The 21,756-nt window shown below is 41.7% G+C and overlaps 1 protein-coding gene across 1 annotated transcript in view; it reads right to left on the minus strand.

Moving 5' to 3' along the window:
- EXOC4 (exocyst complex component 4) overlaps positions 1-21,756 on the minus strand; it is a 510,603-nt gene that overhangs the window by 323,164 nt on the left and 165,683 nt on the right. Inside the window, exons 8-9 of the mRNA XM_089527458.1 lie at positions 20,657-20,802; positions 13,929-14,017 (exon numbers count right to left, since the gene is read on the minus strand). Coding sequence (XP_089383584.1) covers positions 13,929-14,017; positions 20,657-20,802 — 235 coding nt within the window. The remainder of the gene's footprint in view (positions 1-13,928; positions 14,018-20,656; positions 20,803-21,756) is intronic.

Below are 21,756 nucleotides of genomic sequence, written 5' to 3' on the forward strand. Positions count from 1 at the left end.
AGTTTGGAAAAATTACACTTTGGCACTACAGTTCTTAGCATTTCCCCCAGCAACCGTGGCCATATAAGCCTTGCCAGCTGGAAGACTCTGGGAGCTGCAGTCACCAAAAGGAACTCTGTCAAAATGTTGGGAAAGCCATGGAGAATTTACATACAGGTTTAAAAAATTATTTTAGAACAAGAAATAGAGAAGGTCTCCTCTGCAGACCTTCCCAAAATGGTGACAAGAAGTAAAGATATCTTTCTTCCTGTCACCATTTTGCAAGCAGATATACAAAAAAATGGAAGTATATGGAGTACTAAGAGATTGTGGGATGCTTATGGGGGTGGGTGGAGTATTTTTATGTTTTCATATGTTTGGGAGTTTTCTGCATGATTTGCAGACAAAACCTACCTGGAAATCACGCTGGATTTTTTAAAATGGGGGGAACCCTTGGGGAAATGAGTTCTAGAAATCAGTAAACCCACAAAAATGGTCTACATCTTGCCCATCCCTGGGCTAGAGGCAAATAACTAGTGAGTTATAAATCTACAGCTTCAAGAATCCACTGGGCCATGTATTGGCTAGAAGACTGTGCAAGTTATAGCCCAAAAAAGCAACCTTTTCAGGTTCTGGATAAAAGTACAGTCCATACGACTGTTAGTAAAGCACTAGACCAAGAATGTATTCATTTATAAATTAATCAGCATTTCTGTCCACATCCCTACAGAAATGTGATTGAAAACATGATAGGAGACAGCCTTATCAGCAGACACATTTTAACACTATCGTTTTTTGTGGGTTTTTCGGGCTGTGTTGCCATGTTCTAGCAGAGTTTATTCCTGACGTTTTGCCAGCATCTGCGGCTGGCATCTTCAGAGAATGCTGACCTAGAAGAGAGTGGGTATATATATATATATATATATATATATATATATATATACTGTGTGAACCTGTGTGAAGAGTTCACCCAGTATATATACAGTCGGCCCTCCTTATACGCGGATTTGCCATCCGCGGATGGCAAATTGGGGACAATTTCCTTCTCCTCCCTCCCTTCCCTCGCTTCCCTCCTCGCCTCCCTCCCTTCCCTTCCCCTTGCTTACCTTCTCGGTGCAGCGGCTTGGCCTCTGCTGCCGCCGCTGCGGGAAAAGCCGGGTGGCAGCGGCGGCGGCGGAGGCCAAGCCTCGGCTTCCTTGCCGCTGCCGTGCAAGGGCGCGATGGCGGTGCTGGAGGCCTCTTGGCCCCCAACAGCACTGCCACCGGGCCTTTGCCACAGCGGCAGCAAGGGAGGAGGGCTGCCGCGCCGGAGGCCTTTAAGGCCTCCCGCGCCGGCATCCGGCCTCCTCCAGGCCGCCACCGCTGCGGAAGGGGCGGGTGTCGGTGCTGGAGGCCAAGAGGCCCCAGCACCGATACCTGGCCCTTCCGTGGTCGCTGGCTGCGGAGGCCTGGAGGAGGCCGGGTGTGGGTGCTGGAGGCCTCGCAGGCCTCTGCTGCTGCTGCCCTCCGCGCCTCCTTTTCCCCACCTCCACGCCTTTTTTTGGAGGGCAGCAGCAGCAGCAGAGTATGTATTTTTCCTGGAAGAAGATTAACCATCCATTATGTGCACGCGCGCCGCCATTGGGACAAATGGGACTTGAGCATACGCAGATTTTGTTATACGCGGGGGGGTCCGGAACGGATCCCCCGCGTATAACAAGGACCCACTGTATTGTATTCTAGGTCAGCATTCTCCGGAGCAGCAGAAAACAAGCATGTTCCATATTCAACATGATATCCTTTCAAATATTTAAACATGGCCATCGTGTCAGCTCTTAACCTCCTCTTCCCCAGGCTAAACATGCCCAGTGCCCTAAGCCGCTCCTTGATAGGGCATGGTTTCCAGACCTCTCACCACTTTGGTCACCCTCCTCTGGACATGGCTCCTGCTTGTCAATATCCCTCCTGAATTGTGATCCCCAGAACTGAACACAGTATTCAAGAGGAGGTCTGACCAAATCAAAATAGAGTGGCACTATTACTTCCCTTCCTCTGTATGAGAAGAGCTTGTTTGCACTGGTATTTCACACAGATATACAGGATAAAGGAAAAAATTCTTTATAATTATTTATGTTTACCTTATTTGTAAAGATTCCCCATTAGATAAATTATCTGCTTGTCTCACAAACTACCTCCAACTGCCTTCCCACTGGTCATTCAACCAGCTAGGACTCTGGTTCTCTGTTTCGTCCTAATTTTTGCTGAGCTCTTCCTCAGCTTTTTATTGAGTTTTCTTCAATAAAAGAAACAGGGTACTGTGAGCATCCCCCCTCCTCACTTCATTTCCCCATGAAACAAAGACAGAGGAAAAGATCCTGAATAGATGGGTTGCACTGTGGGGGGGAGGGGGGCTTAAAAAGAGGCGTGCATTGACTAATCATTTACATTTGTCTTAGTCAGGATAATGCAAAATGGTTCAGACAAACACAGAGGGAGAGCAGCACATGGATAAACTCCAGAGGTGGTGCATGGCAAGTCCTTGAGGTTAATTAAGAAAAATTAAATCCCACAAGGCCAGAAGGCCAAGGACGTGTTTCAAATGGCAACACTAGGGTATGGCAAGATAAGCAAGGGCTGCTGCACTGAGGAAAATATCTTCATTTTTTCACACATGGGGAGGGGAGAAGGTTTAACATTCGACTGCACACACTCTCTGGAAATATTTAAAAACAATACTGGCATACATTTCATATAGCAGATGTGTTTCAGATAAGCAGATTTTTAATAAATTGTTCCTGCACCATGTAGTAGCAATGTGTGAAAAAAGAACTTTCACCAAGCCGATTATGATTATCCTATATAACCGTAAGATCCCAAACCCCAATAGATCACACTTGTAAACCCAAACAGACAAATCCAGGACCCACACATCAACCAGAGACGGAATGAACACACTCTATCCATGCTCAGTTACAGCCTGTCATTTCCTGCCACCATTTTAAGAGGGATAGCAGAGGAAAATATGGGTATTACAGGGTAGTACAGGGTTCTGGGGTTCTTGTGGGAGTAGGGTAGGCATATTATCACATGTTTTTGTGAGTCTGGGAGTCTTTTGCTTTGTTTGGAGGTAAAAATGGCCCAAAATCATGCCATTAAAAAAAATTGACAGTTGGGGGGCCTTTGGGGACATCACAGAGGCAATGATGCCCATATTGTTACAAGGGAGTCCATTTCATTCTACCTCTGGCTAGATTTTCAAATCACTTCTCAAATCCCATCTTTCCCATACAGCCTCAACTCCTCATTCCTTAACCTGGTGGAAACTATGGAGAACTCTAAATTGGTTCTCATTTATTCCTAGTTACTCATTATCTGTCCCTTTCACCTCCATAGACTCTCCATCCCACAGTCTAAATTTAAATTTTCAGTTCTTCAGAGTAACAAGTTTATATCTCCCTCCTGCTTCAAAGGAAAATACAACGTACAATGGTGGTTCTAAATACATTACATGCATGCACACAAACATCTGTAAAGTGGGTATCTTGTACATAGATGTGCACCATAACAAAACAAGCAAAAGGAATTGGAGATTTGAAGGAGTACCTCTTAAAAAACCAACAAGTATATATCTGCATTTGTTCACTGGGAATCCCTCCTATATATAGTAGTCCCCTCCAACCCTTCCCACGTCTATGCCAGGCCAGAAATAATGTTCAAGGCAATAAATATTTGGCCTAGAGAAGTGGTGGGGTCTCTTCCTCTGGATGTCTTCAGAAAGAGACTGGACAGCTACCAGATGGATTCCCGGCACTGAATGGTGGGACAGAGTCAATGGCCTATGGGGCTCCTTTCAACTCTATGATTCTACATGATGGCGTAACTCACTGGAAAATATGACGGTTGTTGTTGTGTGGCTTCAAGTCATTTCTGAGTTATGGCAACAATAAGGTGAACCTATCATGGGGTTTCCTTGGCAAGATTTGTTCAGAGGAAGTTTGCCATTGCCTTCCCCTGAAGCCAAGAGAGTGTGACTTGCCCAAGATCACCCAGTGGGTTTCATGGCTAAGCGGGGAATCATAGTCCAGCACGCAAGCCACTACACCACACTGGCTTTCAGCAAATATGAAAATGCACACTAAAAAGGAAAGCAGTAGAAAAAGAAGAAGGCCATCTTATGGGTGGATTGATTCAATCAAGAAAGCCACTGCCTTGAATTTATAAAACCTGAGCAGTTCAGTGGATGGAGGTCTCTCATTCATAAGTCTACCACAAATCAAAGTTGACCTGATGGCAAATAGCAGCAACAACAACAACAGAATCTGTCCCACATGATACTGTCCTCCCACTCTCAGAGGTTACAATTCCAAATTTCAACAACAACTAAAAAGATAATGAAGGGGGCTGTGCAGACCGGCTGTTTGGGCTGGCTTGAGGGCAGAGTCAAGGTATAGCGTCTACATGATGCATGCCCCAGCTCCGCTCCCAGGGTGGGGTGATGCCACACGCTGCATCGCATGTTGTATTGCGTCATGGTGCTCCTCCAGCACTGCGTACATACGATGTAGCGCTGAAGGAGCACTGCCAAGCCACAGCAACGTCCTACTGCATCCCTTGCCTAATTAACAAATTGTAAGCCGCACTGATAGACTTGGCGGGGTATAAATAAATAAGTATTTGCAAGACGCAAAAAGGAGCCACTTTTTGCAGCTCCTTTTTGCGCCCTGCAAAGGCCAGATCAGGGCTGCTGCAGCTTGCAGTTGCTACGGCCCCAATCTAGCTGTAATGGCCACCCCTTCAGGGCTGTGTGCACAGCCTCAAACTCTCAATATTGGACTTTCTACTCCAAGACTAGGAAATCTTTGGCACCCCTGAAGTTTTGGAGTTCACCTCTGTAGAATCCCAACCAGCCTGGTCAATGCTAATGGATTGTGTGAATTAAGGTAAAGAATATGTAAGAAAAGTAAAGAATGGTCCAAAAAGACCAAAAGTTCCCCACTTGAATTCTGCCCCTTGCACTTTATGACAGCAATTAAACCAGCTCAATGTTTTGCATAGGAATGATTAAAATAGTCTGCTTGTTATCACAGACACTTAAGCCCAAGGGAAAGTTTATTTTTGTTTTTAATGACCAAGAGCTCCACACAGCAACTATAGATCAGAAAATGCCTGAAGCTTTAAAGGCAGGCAAATAATACAGTTCTGCTTAATGCAACACAGAAAAAGCTGTGTGATGATCGCAAAGCTCTTTGTCCCTAACAGGGTACCAGTATTTTTGAGCATTTAGGAGGAGAAATTGTGATGAAAGGTGTCTGCTGGAAAGCGCTCAGCAGCTGCTGCAATCTAGGAAGCCACTGCTGTAATTCAAATGCTGAAAATGCAGAAGATGCTTTGCTTAACAAGTAGGACAATAATGAAGCAAAGGGTGAATCCTCTGTTGCCATTTTGAAAGCAGGTGCCCTCCAACATAATTCTAATAGAGAAAAGAATAGCTTATCATGAAAATTCATTGTGTGGAGTGCATCTAGCCTTTATGTTTTTGCAGTATGCCCACCATGCTCTGCCTGTGTAAAGGAAGATTCACTCCACACAATGAATTTTCATGATGACCTGTAAAGTTGCAGAGGTACTCAGTGCTGCTTGCATTCAGAGCATTTTCGTTCAAAGAGGGGCATTATAGTATATCTCCAGTGCTAAATTATTTGGGGGTTCTGGGATTGTAATCTGCAGCAATTTACTGGAGAAGTCGGCACCCTTTTTATTTATAATTGCTTTGTTTCTATGTAAAGAAGAACACTGTCCCTCCCTTACACCTGTCTTTATTTAGAGTTTGTAACTAGAAATAACCATAACACATTGGCTCTCTCCATTCCACTGAGTTTTTGTTATGTTCGCTATATTTAGAGTGTACAGATAATGTCTATTTTCAAATGCCTTTGGGTTGTGCACTTTCACTTACTTCAACTGAATAAGTGTAATATTCATTGCATAGAACTGTAGTGGTTTCAGTGTTGGACTATGACCCTGGGTGACCAATAAAATAATAATAAATTATTTATTTATAGCCCGCCTTTCCTCAGATCAAGGCGGGTTACAAGAAGTGCCATTACAAGACAAAAGCACAGTAAAACACAGTAAGTATACATTAAAATAGCAATCACCAATACAATCAATGCAATCAACAATATAACAATATCCAGCTAGCTTAGGATGTGCAACAACAGTAACAGTGAGGGGGGAAGAGGGAGACTAACAGGGAACAATTAGGGGAAGGCTTGTTGGAACAGGAAGGTTTTTAACTCCTTCCTGAACCGATCAAGGGAGGTGGCCGAGCGGAGCTCACCGGGAAGCGAGTTCCAGAGCTGAGGGGCCGAGATGGTAAAGGCCCTACGCGATGTTGTGGCATATTTCGAGTCTGGAACTCTCAGCAGATGCTTCCCGGCCGATCTGAGTGTGCAGGGCGGATTATATGGTTTGAATCCCTATTAAATCATGGAAACTCGCTGGGTAAGCTTGGATAGATCACCCTCTCTCAGTCTCAAAGGCAAACCCCTTCTGAACCCCCATGATAGGTTAGCCTTGGGGTTGCCATAAGCTGGAAATGACTTAAAGACACATACAATGATAACAATTTACCTCATCAGTAGTGCTATTTTCATCTCCTAGTAATAATCAATTTTATACCAGATGTACTGTATATGTATTATCCTACTTGAGAGTATGTATTTTCCCTGGAAAATGATTAACCATCCATTATGAAGCCAAGCCCTCCCTCCAGTCCATCTGCCTTGGTCCAGGCCTTGGAGGTAGAGAGGAACTGCTGGACCTCTTACCCTTTCCCTCCACCACTCCCTTCTCCTTCTGTGTCATGTCTTTTTAGATTGTAAGCCCAAGGGCAGGGAACCGTCTAACTAAAAAGATTGCATGTACAGCACTGTGTAAATTTACAGCACTTCATAAATAAAGGTTAATAATAATAATAATACCAACAGCTTTTTTTTTTGCAACTATCAGCTTAAAAGGTGCTCTACAACCTTTCTGACACTAAGTATCAGCAACTTTGTTCCATCAATATTTTAAAAAGGCATCACAGGACAGCAGTTCTCAGACTTTGGTCCTCTAGATGTTTTGGACTTCCACCCCCAGAAATCCCAGCCAGCTTCATCAATAGTTATCACTTACAGGAAATGAATCCAAACATCTGGAGAACTTTTGCCAGAGGAGCCATCCATAGGAATGCCTACATACTGTAATAGACTGTACCTCTGGATCTTATCCCAGGTGTTCTCCTGAGAACTAGATTCTGAAAACCACTCTGGCACCTCCTTGCATTTTCCTCCATCCGGGCACTGCTCCAAAAATGCTAACTGATGAAGGATCTTGGAGAAATGTATTCCTATTCTCCTTGGGCTCAGCAAACTCTTGCAGTAGTGACACACCAGAAACAACCTGAGAGAAGTCTACAGACTATGACTGGCCATGTTTATCACCCTTGTAACTACTGGACAAGACAGGAGGTGTTGTTCACATTTCCATTCAGATATGATCTTTGGCGAATATGGTACCCATTCCCAAACAAATTTGACTGAAGGTGCTATCCCTCACTTTGCAAAGGTATGGAAACCAATGGGGAGTTAGAGGAAAGAGAGGCCTCCAGGCTTGAGCTGAAGAGAAGGCAACCCTATGGAGTTCCAGCAGATGTGAAATAGAAACTGTTTCAGATTCCTCCCACCAGAACGGGTTCAAGCTTCCCATTTGCCCTCGATATGGAAAAGATGGGCTAAGCCATGCAGAGTTGCTCTCCCTCAGATAGACAAAGTTCTCTGTAGGTTTAATAGCAAATTCTGCAGTGAACGGATAAACAAGTGATTTTCTTACATAAAGACTTGCTTTCCTTTCCCGTTCTCTCCCCAGCCATCTCCTTTCCTTTGCTGTCAAGTTATCTGACCTCTGTTTGATAATCTCATTTCCTTAAAATCAAAATACCGGAAATTTAAGCTTCCTAGAGTGTTAATTGTGACCCTGCTCCATTGCTAATCAAAAAATTGGATGTTTTGCATGAAAATGCTGCTCTAATTAATTCTCAGTCATAAAGCGCCCTGGTTTTAATAACCCCTTCTTGATTGGATAGCCTTTGAAGAGACGGTTGCAGCTAATCCGCTAAACTAGAAAAACCGCACACAGAGGAAATAATAAGTGGGCTTATAAGGTCTGAACAAGATGATTGCATTAACACAGTCAAAGTGAAGAAGAGCAATCTCTCTGGCCCCAACCTCAACTCTGACTCCAGTTGTGATGGAGAGGGAGAATCCAGGCATCTGATGGAGCATTAAGTCCCAGAGCTACACTCCCCAAGGCAGGAAGAGCTCCATTTTCCATTTTAATTCTGCCATGTTGGGAGTTCTTCTTCAAAAAATCGGGATGTCTACCTGTCATAAAACCTCTTTTTTAAAAAAAAACTGAAACAAGCATTCCTCTCACACCATCCTTTTTCCTCCCTATCGTCTCTGAATGACAGTGCATTATCATACGTAATTCTGAGAGTGTTAAGCAGCTTTTTCATTACTGCAAACGTCAAGATCAGTTTGTGTCACCAGAGAACACAGAGAGGGTCTGCCCCGGCAGGCTTTTTGTTCTTGTTGGTGAATTCATATTGTACAAGCAAAAATATTGTGTCAGGTGTTCTTGCCTCTTGTCAATAAGAGATGATCTCCCTCATTCAGCAAAATCAAGGCATCTGTCCTAGACTTTATCAGATCTTGCTGCAAGTGCAGCAGTCCACAGTAGGTCTTCAAACACTCCATGAACACAGAAAAATCTAACAAAAGCAGACAACAGAGAAAGGGACAAAGAGTGATACAACTAAGGGAGAATGCACTCTTCTGGGGGCTTTTACTCATAAAACAAAAAATACTCAAGAGAACCTTGCAATTACCTTCCAGAACTTGCAAAAGCCTACATACTGGAGGAAACCTGCAGGCTGCTTTCCTTGAGATTTTGTACCCTGCTGAAGCTCTTCAAATTCTTTCATGAACCTTCTGCATAGACTCAGTTGGCCAAGTGATCTGAAAGGACAGATTCAGCGGGGAAAAACTACCTATGTTGACTCCCTATGGTGAAATATCACTGAGTATATCTGGCAGAAGTCTACAACTCACTGTCTTTGACAAAATGATGCCGCTTACTAGGAAGACACAACCTGCATCCCTCCTCTTCAAAGTAACTGCATCTTTCTGCTGGAAAGCTGAATTTCAGTGAAATGCTACATTGGGAGAAAAACAGCTACCGGTGCACATTTTTCTCCAAGGAAGGTAAATGATATATGTGGCCCACATGAAAAATAATAATTACCCAAAATTTGTTAAATGAACTGAAGTCATGATCTCTTGTCAACTTGTTCCCTAACAAGACAGGAAAGGATTACTTTCTTTGGACTATCATTCCCAGGTTCCTCCAGTCACGATGGCCACCAGGCATGATGAATACAAGATTCTGGGATGTGTAAACCAAACAAGCAACCTTTCCAAGCTCTGGTGGGTATGTAAACGAACACCACAACTGGCTCTCCTTTTACCGTCATATTTTAGATGCTGCTCCAGGCATGTGCTAGCAAATACTGTGCATCATGCTCCTATTTCATGCCCACTGAGCAACTGCCTTAACTGGGCCTTATTTGTGTTCAACTGCAGGACTGAAACACCTTGTTCCTGAATAATTCTTACAGAAGCACCTAACAAGGCCTGGTTTTGTTGCTATGAATCAGCCAAACACCAAAAATATATTCATCTTGCTTCACCCTCCACACCTCTTCCATGACACCACCAAAGGTCTTGTTGGAGATATATTAAACTTCAATAACCACTGCTGCTAAAGCATCAGATTTACTACCTTGCAATGATGGGTAACCCTAGAGAGGGAATAGCACCTCCAACTAGCTTTCACTCAGCAAGTGAATGAAAGCTATTTCCCCAGCCTTCTTCTTAGTGCAAAAAAAAAAAAAAAAAAAACCTGGCTGGCAGGAGACCATCAGTGGTTGTTTCTTTTTTAAAATGTGAGCATTCACCTCCAAATCACTTGGCTGAGCATTTCATGGCAGAGGCAGAATCGGTGGGGGGCACTGGAAGCAACAGTAATTAAATCCCAAGGTCTCTGTCATGCAAAGGGCACTTCATTAATTACAAGGAAGGTGATGGCGGTGCCATGCAGCTCTTTGAAGACCATGCAGCTTGGTAGAATGAACTCTACGATTAGTGTAACGAACAGGAAAGCTATTAGAGATCTAATAGTAAATTCAAGCAGATATGACTTTTTCAACCACCACACATACTTTTATCATGGAAAAAAACCAACATCTCACCTTTCCCTATTAGTCTGTTGCTTTAATTGCAGCTCACCCCTCGCTTGACATATTAACACACCTACCCCAAGCAGAATTAATAACTGTGTAATTGCATTTGCTCACCTTCATCCCTTGTCTTTCTGATTACAGTTCTGCCTTCCACCTCCCCCCCCCCTTTTTTTTTTTTTTGCAATGGGAAGTATTTCAAATGCAATGCTCCCGGGGCCAGAGGACTGCTTTTGTCTCATCATCATCATCATCGTTGTTGTTGCTGTTGATTATGGTGATCATAATCATGATAATGATAATGGGAAGGAGCTGTAAACTGATAGTGCTACATAAATTATAGTATCTATTGTGTGGGTACTATCATTCTACCTTGTACCTGCTGGCCCATCTTGCCCAAGAGAGGGCCACAAGCTGTCCATAGGCCACATGCAGCCTTCCAACTATTTTTGCAAAGTGTTATTATTATTACTATTACTGTTAAAATTATTATTGCTATTGTTATTATTACTATTAATAATGGGACTCAAGGCAGCTTATAACTTATTAAAAAGAGTGCAATTAAAAACTATAAAAATGTTAAAATTTGTAGTTAAAACTTTTAAAATTAATTAAAAGACTAAATACAAACTAACAAAAGCCAAGTCTGAAGGCACCAGATCCCATATGGCCTTGGAGGTTAAGCAGTTAACTGCCCTGGTTAATATTTGGATGGAAGACTGCCAAGGAATACCAGATGATGTAGTCGATGCTTCAGAAGAAGGCAATGGCAAACCACCTCTGAGTATTCCTTGCCCAAGAACACCCTGTAAAATTCATGGGTTCACCATAAGTTGACAGGGGACTTGAAGGGACATACATGCATACAAACCAGAAACACAGCACAGCAAAGCTCAAAGAGTCATTACAGTAATTTCTAAAAACCTGATGAAATCAAAATATTTTACTTGCAGAAGAAAGGCGAGCAAGGAGGAAGCCATCCAAGCTTTCCTAGGGAAGGAATTCCAAAGTCTGGATATAGCCACCAAAAAGACCCCTAGATCTTGTTCCCACAAATAAGCTGGAGAAAGTAGTGGGACACAGAAAAGGTCCCCTCCTGAAGATCATAGAATTATAGAGTTGGAAGAGACCACAAGAGCCATCCAGTCCAAACCCTTGCTGTTTAGGAACTCACAATCAAAGCACCTACAACAGATAGCCATCCAGCCTCTGTTTAAAGACCTCCAAAGAAGGAGACTCCACCACTCTCTGAAGGAGTGTGTTCCACTGTTGAACAGCCCTTACTGTCAGGAAGTTCTTCCCAATGTTGATGTGGAATCTCTTTTCCTGTAGCTTACATCTATTGCTCTGTATCCTATTCTCTGGAGCAGCAGAGAATAAGCTGGCTCCATCCTCAATATGACACCCTTCAAATATTTAAACAAGGCTATCTTATCGCCTCTTAGAGTGATCTTAGAGTGTTCACAGGGTAATCTTGGGAGATAAATCCTTTAAACAGCCTGGAGCAGTCATAAATCAAAATGCACAGTCCCTGAGCACCCTGGTTTTGTTTTCATTTTTTTAAAGTGGGGAAAAAAAGAGATCAGAATACCCTAAAGACAACAGATCATATCTGAACTTTGAAACTAAGCAAGTTCAACTTCGGTTAGTATTTCGATGGGAGACCACCAATATCAGGCTATTTCAGGTGAAGGCCATGACAAACCACCTCTGAGTATTCCTTACCTAAGAAAACCCTATGAAATTCATGAAGTCACCCTAGGTTGACAGGCAACTTGAAAACAGAGACAAGATTTCTTTGTAACTGGAAATGGACGTTGGCCAGCTGCCGTTCTGGCAGGAGTGAGTGGGATCCAGGAGGTGGAAAATTGGACCCATCAAAGTTGTTCACCCTTGACCTAACCCAATATTATATAATGTTTAGTGATTTTCCAGGAACTCAAACTCATATCTTTTACAACAGCTCCTATTAACTAAAAATGCTAAGGAATAATGCTAGGACCGCTTACAAAAAAAGGACTTTGCCACGGGACTGTGGTCCCATTGTATGGTATCATAACACCAAGACCCACCATTTTCTATGTCTCTTCAAATGTTTTTCAAGGGACTCTGAGTAAATGGCTGAGTCAGCGCCAAAACAGACTGCAGAAATAATCCAGTTTCGGACTAGTTTAACTGCCCTGGTTTAGTGCTAGGGAATCTCTCTGACAAAGAAGCCTAATGTCTCACAAAACTACAGTTCCCAGGATTCCCTAGGATTGAGCCAAGGCAGATAAAGTGGCCTCAAACTGGATTATTTCTGCAGTGTGTTTAGGACCTCACTCGGGAAGTCTATTCTATCTTGAATGGTTCTCCTGCTCAGGTATTCAAAAGTTCAAGTGTATTGAGGTTATGTGGAGAATACAGCACTCTGCACATGTTCCATATTTTCTTATTTCCTCATGTAGCTCAGGACACAACAGCCCACTTTTCATTCACTGAGCGGAAGGAAGGAAGGAAGGATTCAGCTAAAGAAGGAAAAAACGAAGTAGAAATTTAAAATGTGATCAGTAAACAGAACAGATTATGGAAAGGATTTTGGTTAGTTGATATTTTTGATTAAGATAAGGTAAGAGTTTGGCTCACATAACACCTGAGGACAACATATACATGTGAGATTCCTATAACTGACTGCTCTTTTATGTAAGATGTGACATCAAACACTTTGAAAGGTACTCCGATGACAGACAAGCTTAAGACAGATGCCTTCATCTCTATATTTTTTCTCAAGAGCTGCCACACAGTTTCTATAAATCCTTCTAGTGAGGACCAAGAAGTCAATGAAGAGACATTCTAAGCCCCATTTGCTGCCGTCCACAAAAGTATTCGGTGGTGCCATTACTTAACAGTTTCTCCCCAAACCCTAGCCATGAACAAACACCTGACAGTAAGTATCAGAGGACTGGGTTTTATTTTTTTGACATGAGGTGGGAGGTAACAATCAGCTGTGTGACAAGTGAAAAACGGATTCTTTATTAAGTTTTTAAAACCCTCTCATTTCTAAAACCACTTTATGATTGTTGACTAGAAGGCTTCGCAAACCTGAGGTGAACAATGACAGAATACTAAACAATGACAGAATACACAATGCATCTTTCATCAGCTACATGGATAGATTCAATAAGATCTAATATGAATTCTCAAAGAACAATGAGATGCAGAAGGAAAGGGTCAGAAAACAGAGTGGTGATTGTGGAGAACCAGTGGGATGTAGTACTTTGAAGCCTGGACTACAACTCTGGAGACCAGGGCTTGAATCCTTGCTCAAGTCATGGAAACCTCCCTTGAAAGTTGTCAGTTGTATTCAGCGAGTATAACACAAAACTCGCTGTGAGATTTAGCATTCAAGAATCTAAAGAACTGGTATCTCTAGTTTAAACTTTACATTATCCATCCATCCATCCATCCATCCATCCATCCATCCATCCATCCATCTAACCATCTATCTATCCATATAAATTTCAAAACCATCACAAATACATAGTTCAAGATCTATTTCTAAAATGCTAGCAGCTCACAATAGCAAAGTAAAAGTGACCTTTCACAAGAGGGTCATGCAAAATCAAACTTTCCATCTCGCAAAGCCTACCTTGAAGTTCGCCACTCCTGCTGTAAAGCTCTCTCCTCTGTTCCCGCAAATAGGCACTCATGCTAATAGCATGGGAAGATGATTCAAACCTGCAATGGAAAACACACAGTTCACCAACAAGCATTACAGGTAGGCTGTGGACACAAAAGCATTTCCCTCTAGAAACCATTGTCAAGGCCAGCTACAATATGAAGTGCATCATATATCCACAGCAGCCTCTCAAGAGAGAAAGTGGTCACCTTTCAAAGTCAGTTTCGTACTTCTCTGCACATCTGAGAAAGATCCTACATTCCTTCCCCTTTATTTATCATTTTGTTCAATTAATTCAACTGCTAAGGCTCAAAGTAAATGTGATAAGGACAAATATATTCCAACTGACATATAAAGCAGAGTATTAGTGGGAAGGATGCCCCAGAAATAGATCTGAAATTCCCACCTAGTTGCCCATCCTCCATTGCCCAAAAATGCCAGCTTCAGTACTAGGAGCAAGCCAGCCTGCAGGAAAGAGAATGTGAAGAGACTGGACCATAAGCAAGGTAATGTATAGTGTTTTAGTATATTAGCATATTATTTTAGTATTTTAGCATTTTATAGTCTTGTGTTTTATCATCCTTTTTTTTAAGATATGTTTGATGTTCCATCCTTTGTTTCTCACTCACAGTGACACTTTCATGCTGAAGGAAGACCACTGTGACAACCAGACAGTAAGACATGCTTACTTCAGTCTTATAATTCTGACCTTAAGATGAAGTTTATTTCATGCTGTTTTGCAATCACTCCAGAAGTGTTTGGCAATCATTACAATGCTGGAAGAGATTAATGCTGCTCTTCTAACAAACAGCTTAGGGCAGCATACACAGCATCTTTTCCAGCCCACAAAACCCCACATACTGTGGGACTTTCACAGCTCAAGGCGAATTTATACCTAAGTATCACTGGTTTGATTCCAACAATTTATACAGTTGAATCTAAATATCCCTGCACTAAATCCAACTATCTCTTTTTGGATATCACAATAAGCCATATTCTACCATATCCTTTACCCAACCTAGTTTATAAATTATGGCCTATAAAGCCCTATACAGCAACTGTCTAGAGTATCTGAAAGACTATACTATATTATCAGATACAAGCCTATTCTGACTTTAAGGTATTTTGGGAGAGCCTCAGCATCACCACCTTCTGAGGCACATTTGGTGAGAACATGAGCAAGCACCTTTTCAGTGGCTGCTCTAAATCATGCTAAGCTGCATAATTTAAAAAGGATGTGGAGAAACTGGAGTGTGTCCAAAGGAAGGCGACTAAAATGGTGAAGGGTCTGGAAACCATGTCCTATGAGGAACGACTTAGGGAGCTGGGAGAAAATAAGGTTAAAAAGTGATATGATCACCCTGTTTAAATACTTGAAGGGATGTCATATTGAGGAGGGAGCAAGCTTGTTTTCTGCTGCTCCAGAGAACAAGACATGGAGCAGTGGATGCAAACTACAGGAAAAGAGATTCCACCTCAACATTAGGAGGAACCTCCTGACAGTAAGGGCTATTCAACAGTGGAACACACTCCTTTCTCGGAGAGTGGTGGAGTCTCCTTCTTTAGAGGTCTTTAAGCAGAGGCTGAATGGTCATCTGTCAGGGATGCTTTGATTGAGATTTCCTGCATGGCAGATTGGAGTTGGACTAGATGGCCCCTGTGGTCTCTTCCAACTGTATGATTCTAGAACACCCTTTCCTTGGAGGCCCAATTCACACCTACGTTTGTGTCATTCTAACAACAAGTAAAAATACGGTTGTTCATAAAAGCCTTCTGGGTCTAATTAGTTTGAAAGAGACATTGCATATACATGGCTTTAAATAATTTCAAAGTGTTTTCCTTTTTTTCATTTTAACTTGTTAAATTGTTTAATATGTTTTTAGCCTTTTAAAACCATGTTTATTACTGTCACTGTTTAAAATTTGTCAGATTAAATTTATTGTATTGTACACTGCCGTGAGATTTCCAAACAGAAGATGGGATAAAAATATTTAAATGAAATAAATATTCTGTTCAGATTACTCAACCAGGCCAACACGAATTTATAGAGAGTCAACTGACAGGTGAATGGGCTTCTAAATGGGATATAGAGATGGGAGACAGCTACTCCGTCTAGTAAGACAAATACCAAAGAAAGGACAAACAGCACAACTGAGGCATTATCAGACACATACATCTCTCAACAGGATGATAAGTGCCATTTCAACAGAGATCTCCACAGATGTGGTGACAGCTGACAGATAACTCAACCCAAGATCCCAGCAAGTTCGACTGTCACTGCAGTGAGAGCAATGATGAGAGAATGAGCATCAAGGGACATACTCATCTTATTAAGCAATTATGCCTTGCTTCATTACCATCATACAGAAACAAGCACAGGGGTCTACAAGCAATGAACCTGATGTGTTAACACATGAGCAGGATTGGAGTTAAGATCATCCAGGAGAACCTGAAATCTAAATTTCCAACTAACTTGCTTGGAAATCTCAGAATAATAATAATAATAATAATAATAATAATAATAAACAACTGTTTATTTATAGCCCGCTTTTCCTTAATAGATCAAAGGTGTCCCCATCTCTCAGGCTAACCCTTTCATAGACTATGAAGCAGATAGCTTCTTGAAACATGGCATGTTTGCAAAGTAAACATCTCTGCAGAAAACATCTAAGCAGAAAAAGGTCTCCATCTTAAATTGCTCCATAAGCACACAACAACAACATGCCTGGACCCCTGAACCATTCCTCATAGGGCTTGGTTTCCAGAACTTTTAGCATCTTGGTCTCCCTCCTCTGAATGTCCTTTCCAAACTGATGCTTAGAAATGAATACAGATGAGGTCTGTTGTATTGTTGTGTGATTTCAAGCTGTTTCTGATGCTTAGCGATGCTGAGGTGCACCGATCACAGGGTTTTCTCAGCAAGATTTGTTCAGAGGAGGGTTTGCCTCCTCTGACTTGCCCAAGGTCCCCCAGCTATCCTGAACCCTGGTATCCAGGGCCCCAAACCACTACACTATTCTGCTTCTAAAATGAGGTTTGATCAAAGCAGAATAGATTGGCACCATTACTGCCCTTGATTTGGACACAGTTCTATTGATATAAAGTGTAGATCTGCATTAGCTTTTGGGGGCATCACACAGTTGGCTTGTTAAACTTGCGGGCTACCAGGATACTTTCCACATGTACTACTGTCAAGCCAGTCTCACTTCTCCTATATTTGGGAACCTGATTTTTTTGCCAACATACCGTTGGCCCTCTGTATCCATGGATTCTGTATCCACAGATTCCATCATCCATGGCTAGAAAATAATCAAAAGAAATATAAATTCCAAAAAGCAAACCTTCATTTTGCCATTTTATATCAGGGAGACCATTTTACTGTGCCATGGTATTTAATGAGACTTGAAAATTCATAGATTTTGCTAACCACAGGGGCCCTGGAACCAAACTCCAGCAGATACCATGGGCCCACTGTATTGTATCATACATTTTATTCCCTAGTGAAATATATTTTGTTATTTTTGGCTCAGTTCTTCAATTTGTTAAGCCCTCTTGAATCCTAATTCTGTATTCTGAGATATGAACTACCCCTGCAAATTGGTGTCATCTGCAAAGTTGATGAACATGCCATTTATTCCACCATTCAAGTCATTTATAAAGATGTTACATAAAAGTGGTCACAGGACATTACACTGAAGTGCCTCACTTATCACTTCTCTCCAAAATGACATGGAAGTATTGGCAAGCATCCTTTGCCTTGGCCATCCACCATCTACAAATCTACCTAACAGTAGGATCTTCTAGCCCATATTTTTGTAGCTTATATACACATACATACATACATATATATATCATGGGGGTTTCATCAAAAACTGAACACAAAACACATGATATCCATAACACTCCTCTAATCTATCAAGCTTGTTACTTTATTTATTTATTTTTAAAAGATAACATGAGCTTGGCAGGGCAGTATGGAATAAATCAGTCTGAACAATTAAAGAATAATTTAAACAGACTACAAATGTACTGAACAATTTTACACTTTAAACAAACCAGCTTAAAACCAGTTAAAACTGTCATGGCAGTCTAAAACCACACATCTGTGCAGATGTAAGCAAACCAATTAGACCCCAAAAGCCTTGGGTCCCTTTGTGGGAAATGGTGGAGTATCAATTGAATATATTAATAAATAGTCATTACAGCCCTCCTCAAACTATATCACTGTGGTTCCTCCTATAATTTCCTATAATTTTTAGCCAGATGTTCTAAGTCTGTCTTCTTTGTGTCAACTACACATCCTGGATCATGGATCTCTTCACAGGTGTACATATCCTTGACATATAATACTGCTATTCCTCTTGTGTGTGTTTGTGTATGCGGACACATGCAATTGCCTTCAAGTCACTTCTCAACTAATGGCAACCCTGTGAATTTCCCTCTCCTCAACTGTCGCTTTCCAGGCATGAGTTTCATCCCATAAAGTTTAAATAATGCCTATTAAACCAAAGGATTCTGTCCATGAGGCACTCAAGAAAGTGTAATAAATAAATTGCCAGAAACAGTTCACTGTGTCCCAAAGCTCCCATCCATGTTCAAGTAATTTTAATATTAATTTTAATAGGATGCAAACCATGCTTTCCATTAATCTATCAAAGTGTTTTACTCTGGAGAGGAATTGGACTTCTGAACATCCTACAAATTGGTCAAAGGGAAATTAAGAAAGCTAGAAGCCAGGAATATGAAAGAGGAATCTGAAAGTCACCCACATAAAAGATGATGACTAAATCAAAGCAGTGACTGAGTGCATCAGGAGAAACATCACGAAAAGAAAAGCAGACAAACAACTGACAAACGACACAATTCTAGGGTCAAGTACAATAATGGAAGACAGAAAACATAACGGTCAACACAGGCCAAGTTTTGCCCTTGCTCTTCAAATGCTTTCCTTAACTGTTCCCACATGAAAGAGCATACAAAGAATTCTAAAACATGCCAAAGTGTCAGAGGCAGAGCCGAAACAACTCCAACAATTTCATCCTTACTACAGCAAGACAGGCTTCCATCTTGCCTAAGAGCCTGTGGTTAGGCCATTATTTGTCACTTCTACAGAATGGGGCTCAGGGAACTGTTTTACACTGGCTCCAGCCTTCTTGCAGGGACAGAGTCAAAAAGTGGTGCTGGGAAGTGCCAATTTGAAACCACAGATACTGATCCAAGTGTTCCTCAGGCTTGGTTCTGTCCCTCATGCTGTTTAACATTTACATGAAGCTGCTGGGAGAGGTCATCTGGACTTTTGGGGTTCAGTGTCACTGGTACACTGATGGCAAACAACTCTCCTTCCCAGCCGATTCCACGGAAGCTGTTTCTGTACTAAACCAGTGTCTGCTGTCAGCAATGGACTGGATAAGGGTGAACAAACTAAAACTTAAACCAGACAAGACAGAGGTGCTCCTGGTCAGTCAAAAGGCAGATCAATCTGCTATGATTAGGTTTTGCATTGGTCACAAAAGGACTGACACATTTCAAGAAGGTTGGATGATCATTATTGACTATGTTAATGAACACTGCCACCAGATCCAACCTCCTGCTTCACAAATGGATCTTTGGACAGGCACTCTACAACTTGACAAGCCAGATTCTCTGGCTCTTGCTGAGAATTAATTACTTTATCCTGCTGCAGAATAACTATTCATCAGATACATACCTTTGGCTCTTGTCATTAATTGTTGTTCTTTGTTCTACAAACTTTTATGTGTTTTATTGTAAAAACTCAATAAAAATTTAATTAGGAAAAGAAAAAGAAGGCAGATCAGGGAAGATGGATTCAGCCTGTGCTGGATGGGTTTATCCTCCCCTTGTAATCTCACATTCACAGTTGAGTGATCTCCTGCACTCAGGATTGAGCCTGGATCCCCAAGTTTCGGCCATGGCCACAACTGGATTTGCAGTTGAAACTAGTGCTCCAGCTGCACCCATTCTTTGAAAAGTCAGATCTAACCATAGTGACACAAACCTTCGTTATATTCCATTTGGACTTGCAATACACTTTATGCTGGGCTGTCTTTGGAAACTGTTCAGAAACTTCAGCAGATCCATACATTCACCAAAGTGTTATGATCTCTTTTCTGCAGGAATGGGCTTGCCCTAATATATGGTAAATGCAACTTAGGATGTATGAAGTGAGAAGCTGGGCAAGCCAGGGTCAAGCCGTCCAATCACAGTTTATGGAATGCTATAGGATAAAGGATGCAATCTAGAGGTTTGTCTGTAAGAAAAATTGAGCTAGGGCAGTCAGGATAACGTGGATAGGGGTTCAATCACAAGGAGAGAGCCAGAATGGTCCCCCAGAAGCATCACAGTTCAGGATTTTCTCCTTCCTTCCTTCCTTCCTTCCTTCCTTCCTTCCTTCCTTCCTTCCCCCTCCCTCCTCTTCTAGATAACATATTTTCCCTCAGTAGGATTCCACCCCTCCTCCCTGCCTTAAAGATCTCTTGCAACAAGGGTTCCTACTTTACATGGAAATAGCAGAGTCCAGCTATGTCACTGGTGTGATAGCCACACAACAGAAGCATCTTTAAATGAAATACAAAATCAAATTGAGTTACTCTCAGAAATAAGGCAGTCATGGAAGATCTTGGAGACTGCCAATCCCAGCACAAAGCACAGTTTAGGAAAGACAGTGGAAAAGAACTTACTTGAACAGAGAGGTTTTAGGTCTCTGAGGTTTCTTTTTGGCAAAAAATGCTGCAAATTCCCTTCCAGAACTGGCATAACTAAGCTGGGCCGATGGCTCTGAAGATGCCCGTGTATTTTTCATATCCAAGTACTCTGTGAGCAGCATCTGGAGAGAAAATTGTGTTTTTAAGAAACTAATGCAAATGGTTTGGCGACAACGTCTCATATTAGATTAGAGATATTACTAAAGGTGACACATACAAAACTCAAAAGTTCACTTTCCAGTAAACAGCCTGATAAAATAGTAAGTTACTGCACATTTACCAAATATCAGATTCAGTGAATTAGCTGCCAACATTGCCAGTTTAACCTGTGTAGCAATTTCTTAGAATCACAGAACCACAATATTGGAAAGTGTCCCACAGACTACTGAGTCCAACTCCTGCTCAGTGTAGGAACTCCAGCTAGAGCATCCCTAGCAGATAACTATCCAGCCTTTTTTTGAAGATGTCTAGAGAAGCAGACTCAGCCACCACTCTAGGTAACTAATTCTACTGAAAACTGCTCTTCTAATATTCACTTGACATCTACCCTCCTGCAACGTAAAAAAATTAGATGTATCCTATTCTCTGGAGCAAAAGGAAATTTAAAAAAAGCACTTTTGATTATAAGGTTGGTCCTAATACCAAAGGTTTCCCACATCTCCCAAATATGCAGAGATTTCCTGCTGTACTTACACCAAATGTTTAACTGCACCATGGATATGAAAACCTAGCTTCTTGTTCTGGGGCCAAATGCTGGTGAATTTGAAAAGAGCCCATGTTTCCAGGATGACTGACAAAAAACACTGACACTGGAGACCTAGTTTAACCATCATGTCATTAATATAAGTATAGAAATAGAAACAGCATCAATGGAAGTATAGTGTCTAGACAAAGAGAAGTCATAGTGCCACTCTATTCTGCTTTGGTCAGGCCTCGCCTGGAATACTGTGTCCAGTTCTGGGCACCACAATTCAAAAATGATGTTGACAAATTGGAGTATGTCCAAAGGAGTGTGAGCAAAATGGTGAAGGATCTGGAAACCATGCCTTATGAGGAGAGAGATGGGTATGTTTAGC

Source organism: Sceloporus occidentalis, unplaced genomic scaffold (genome assembly GCF_023333645.1).
Source record: "Sceloporus occidentalis isolate IW3139 unplaced genomic scaffold, rSceOcc1.0.p SCAF_5, whole genome shotgun sequence".
NCBI lineage: Eukaryota > Metazoa > Chordata > Lepidosauria > Squamata > Phrynosomatidae > Sceloporus > Sceloporus occidentalis.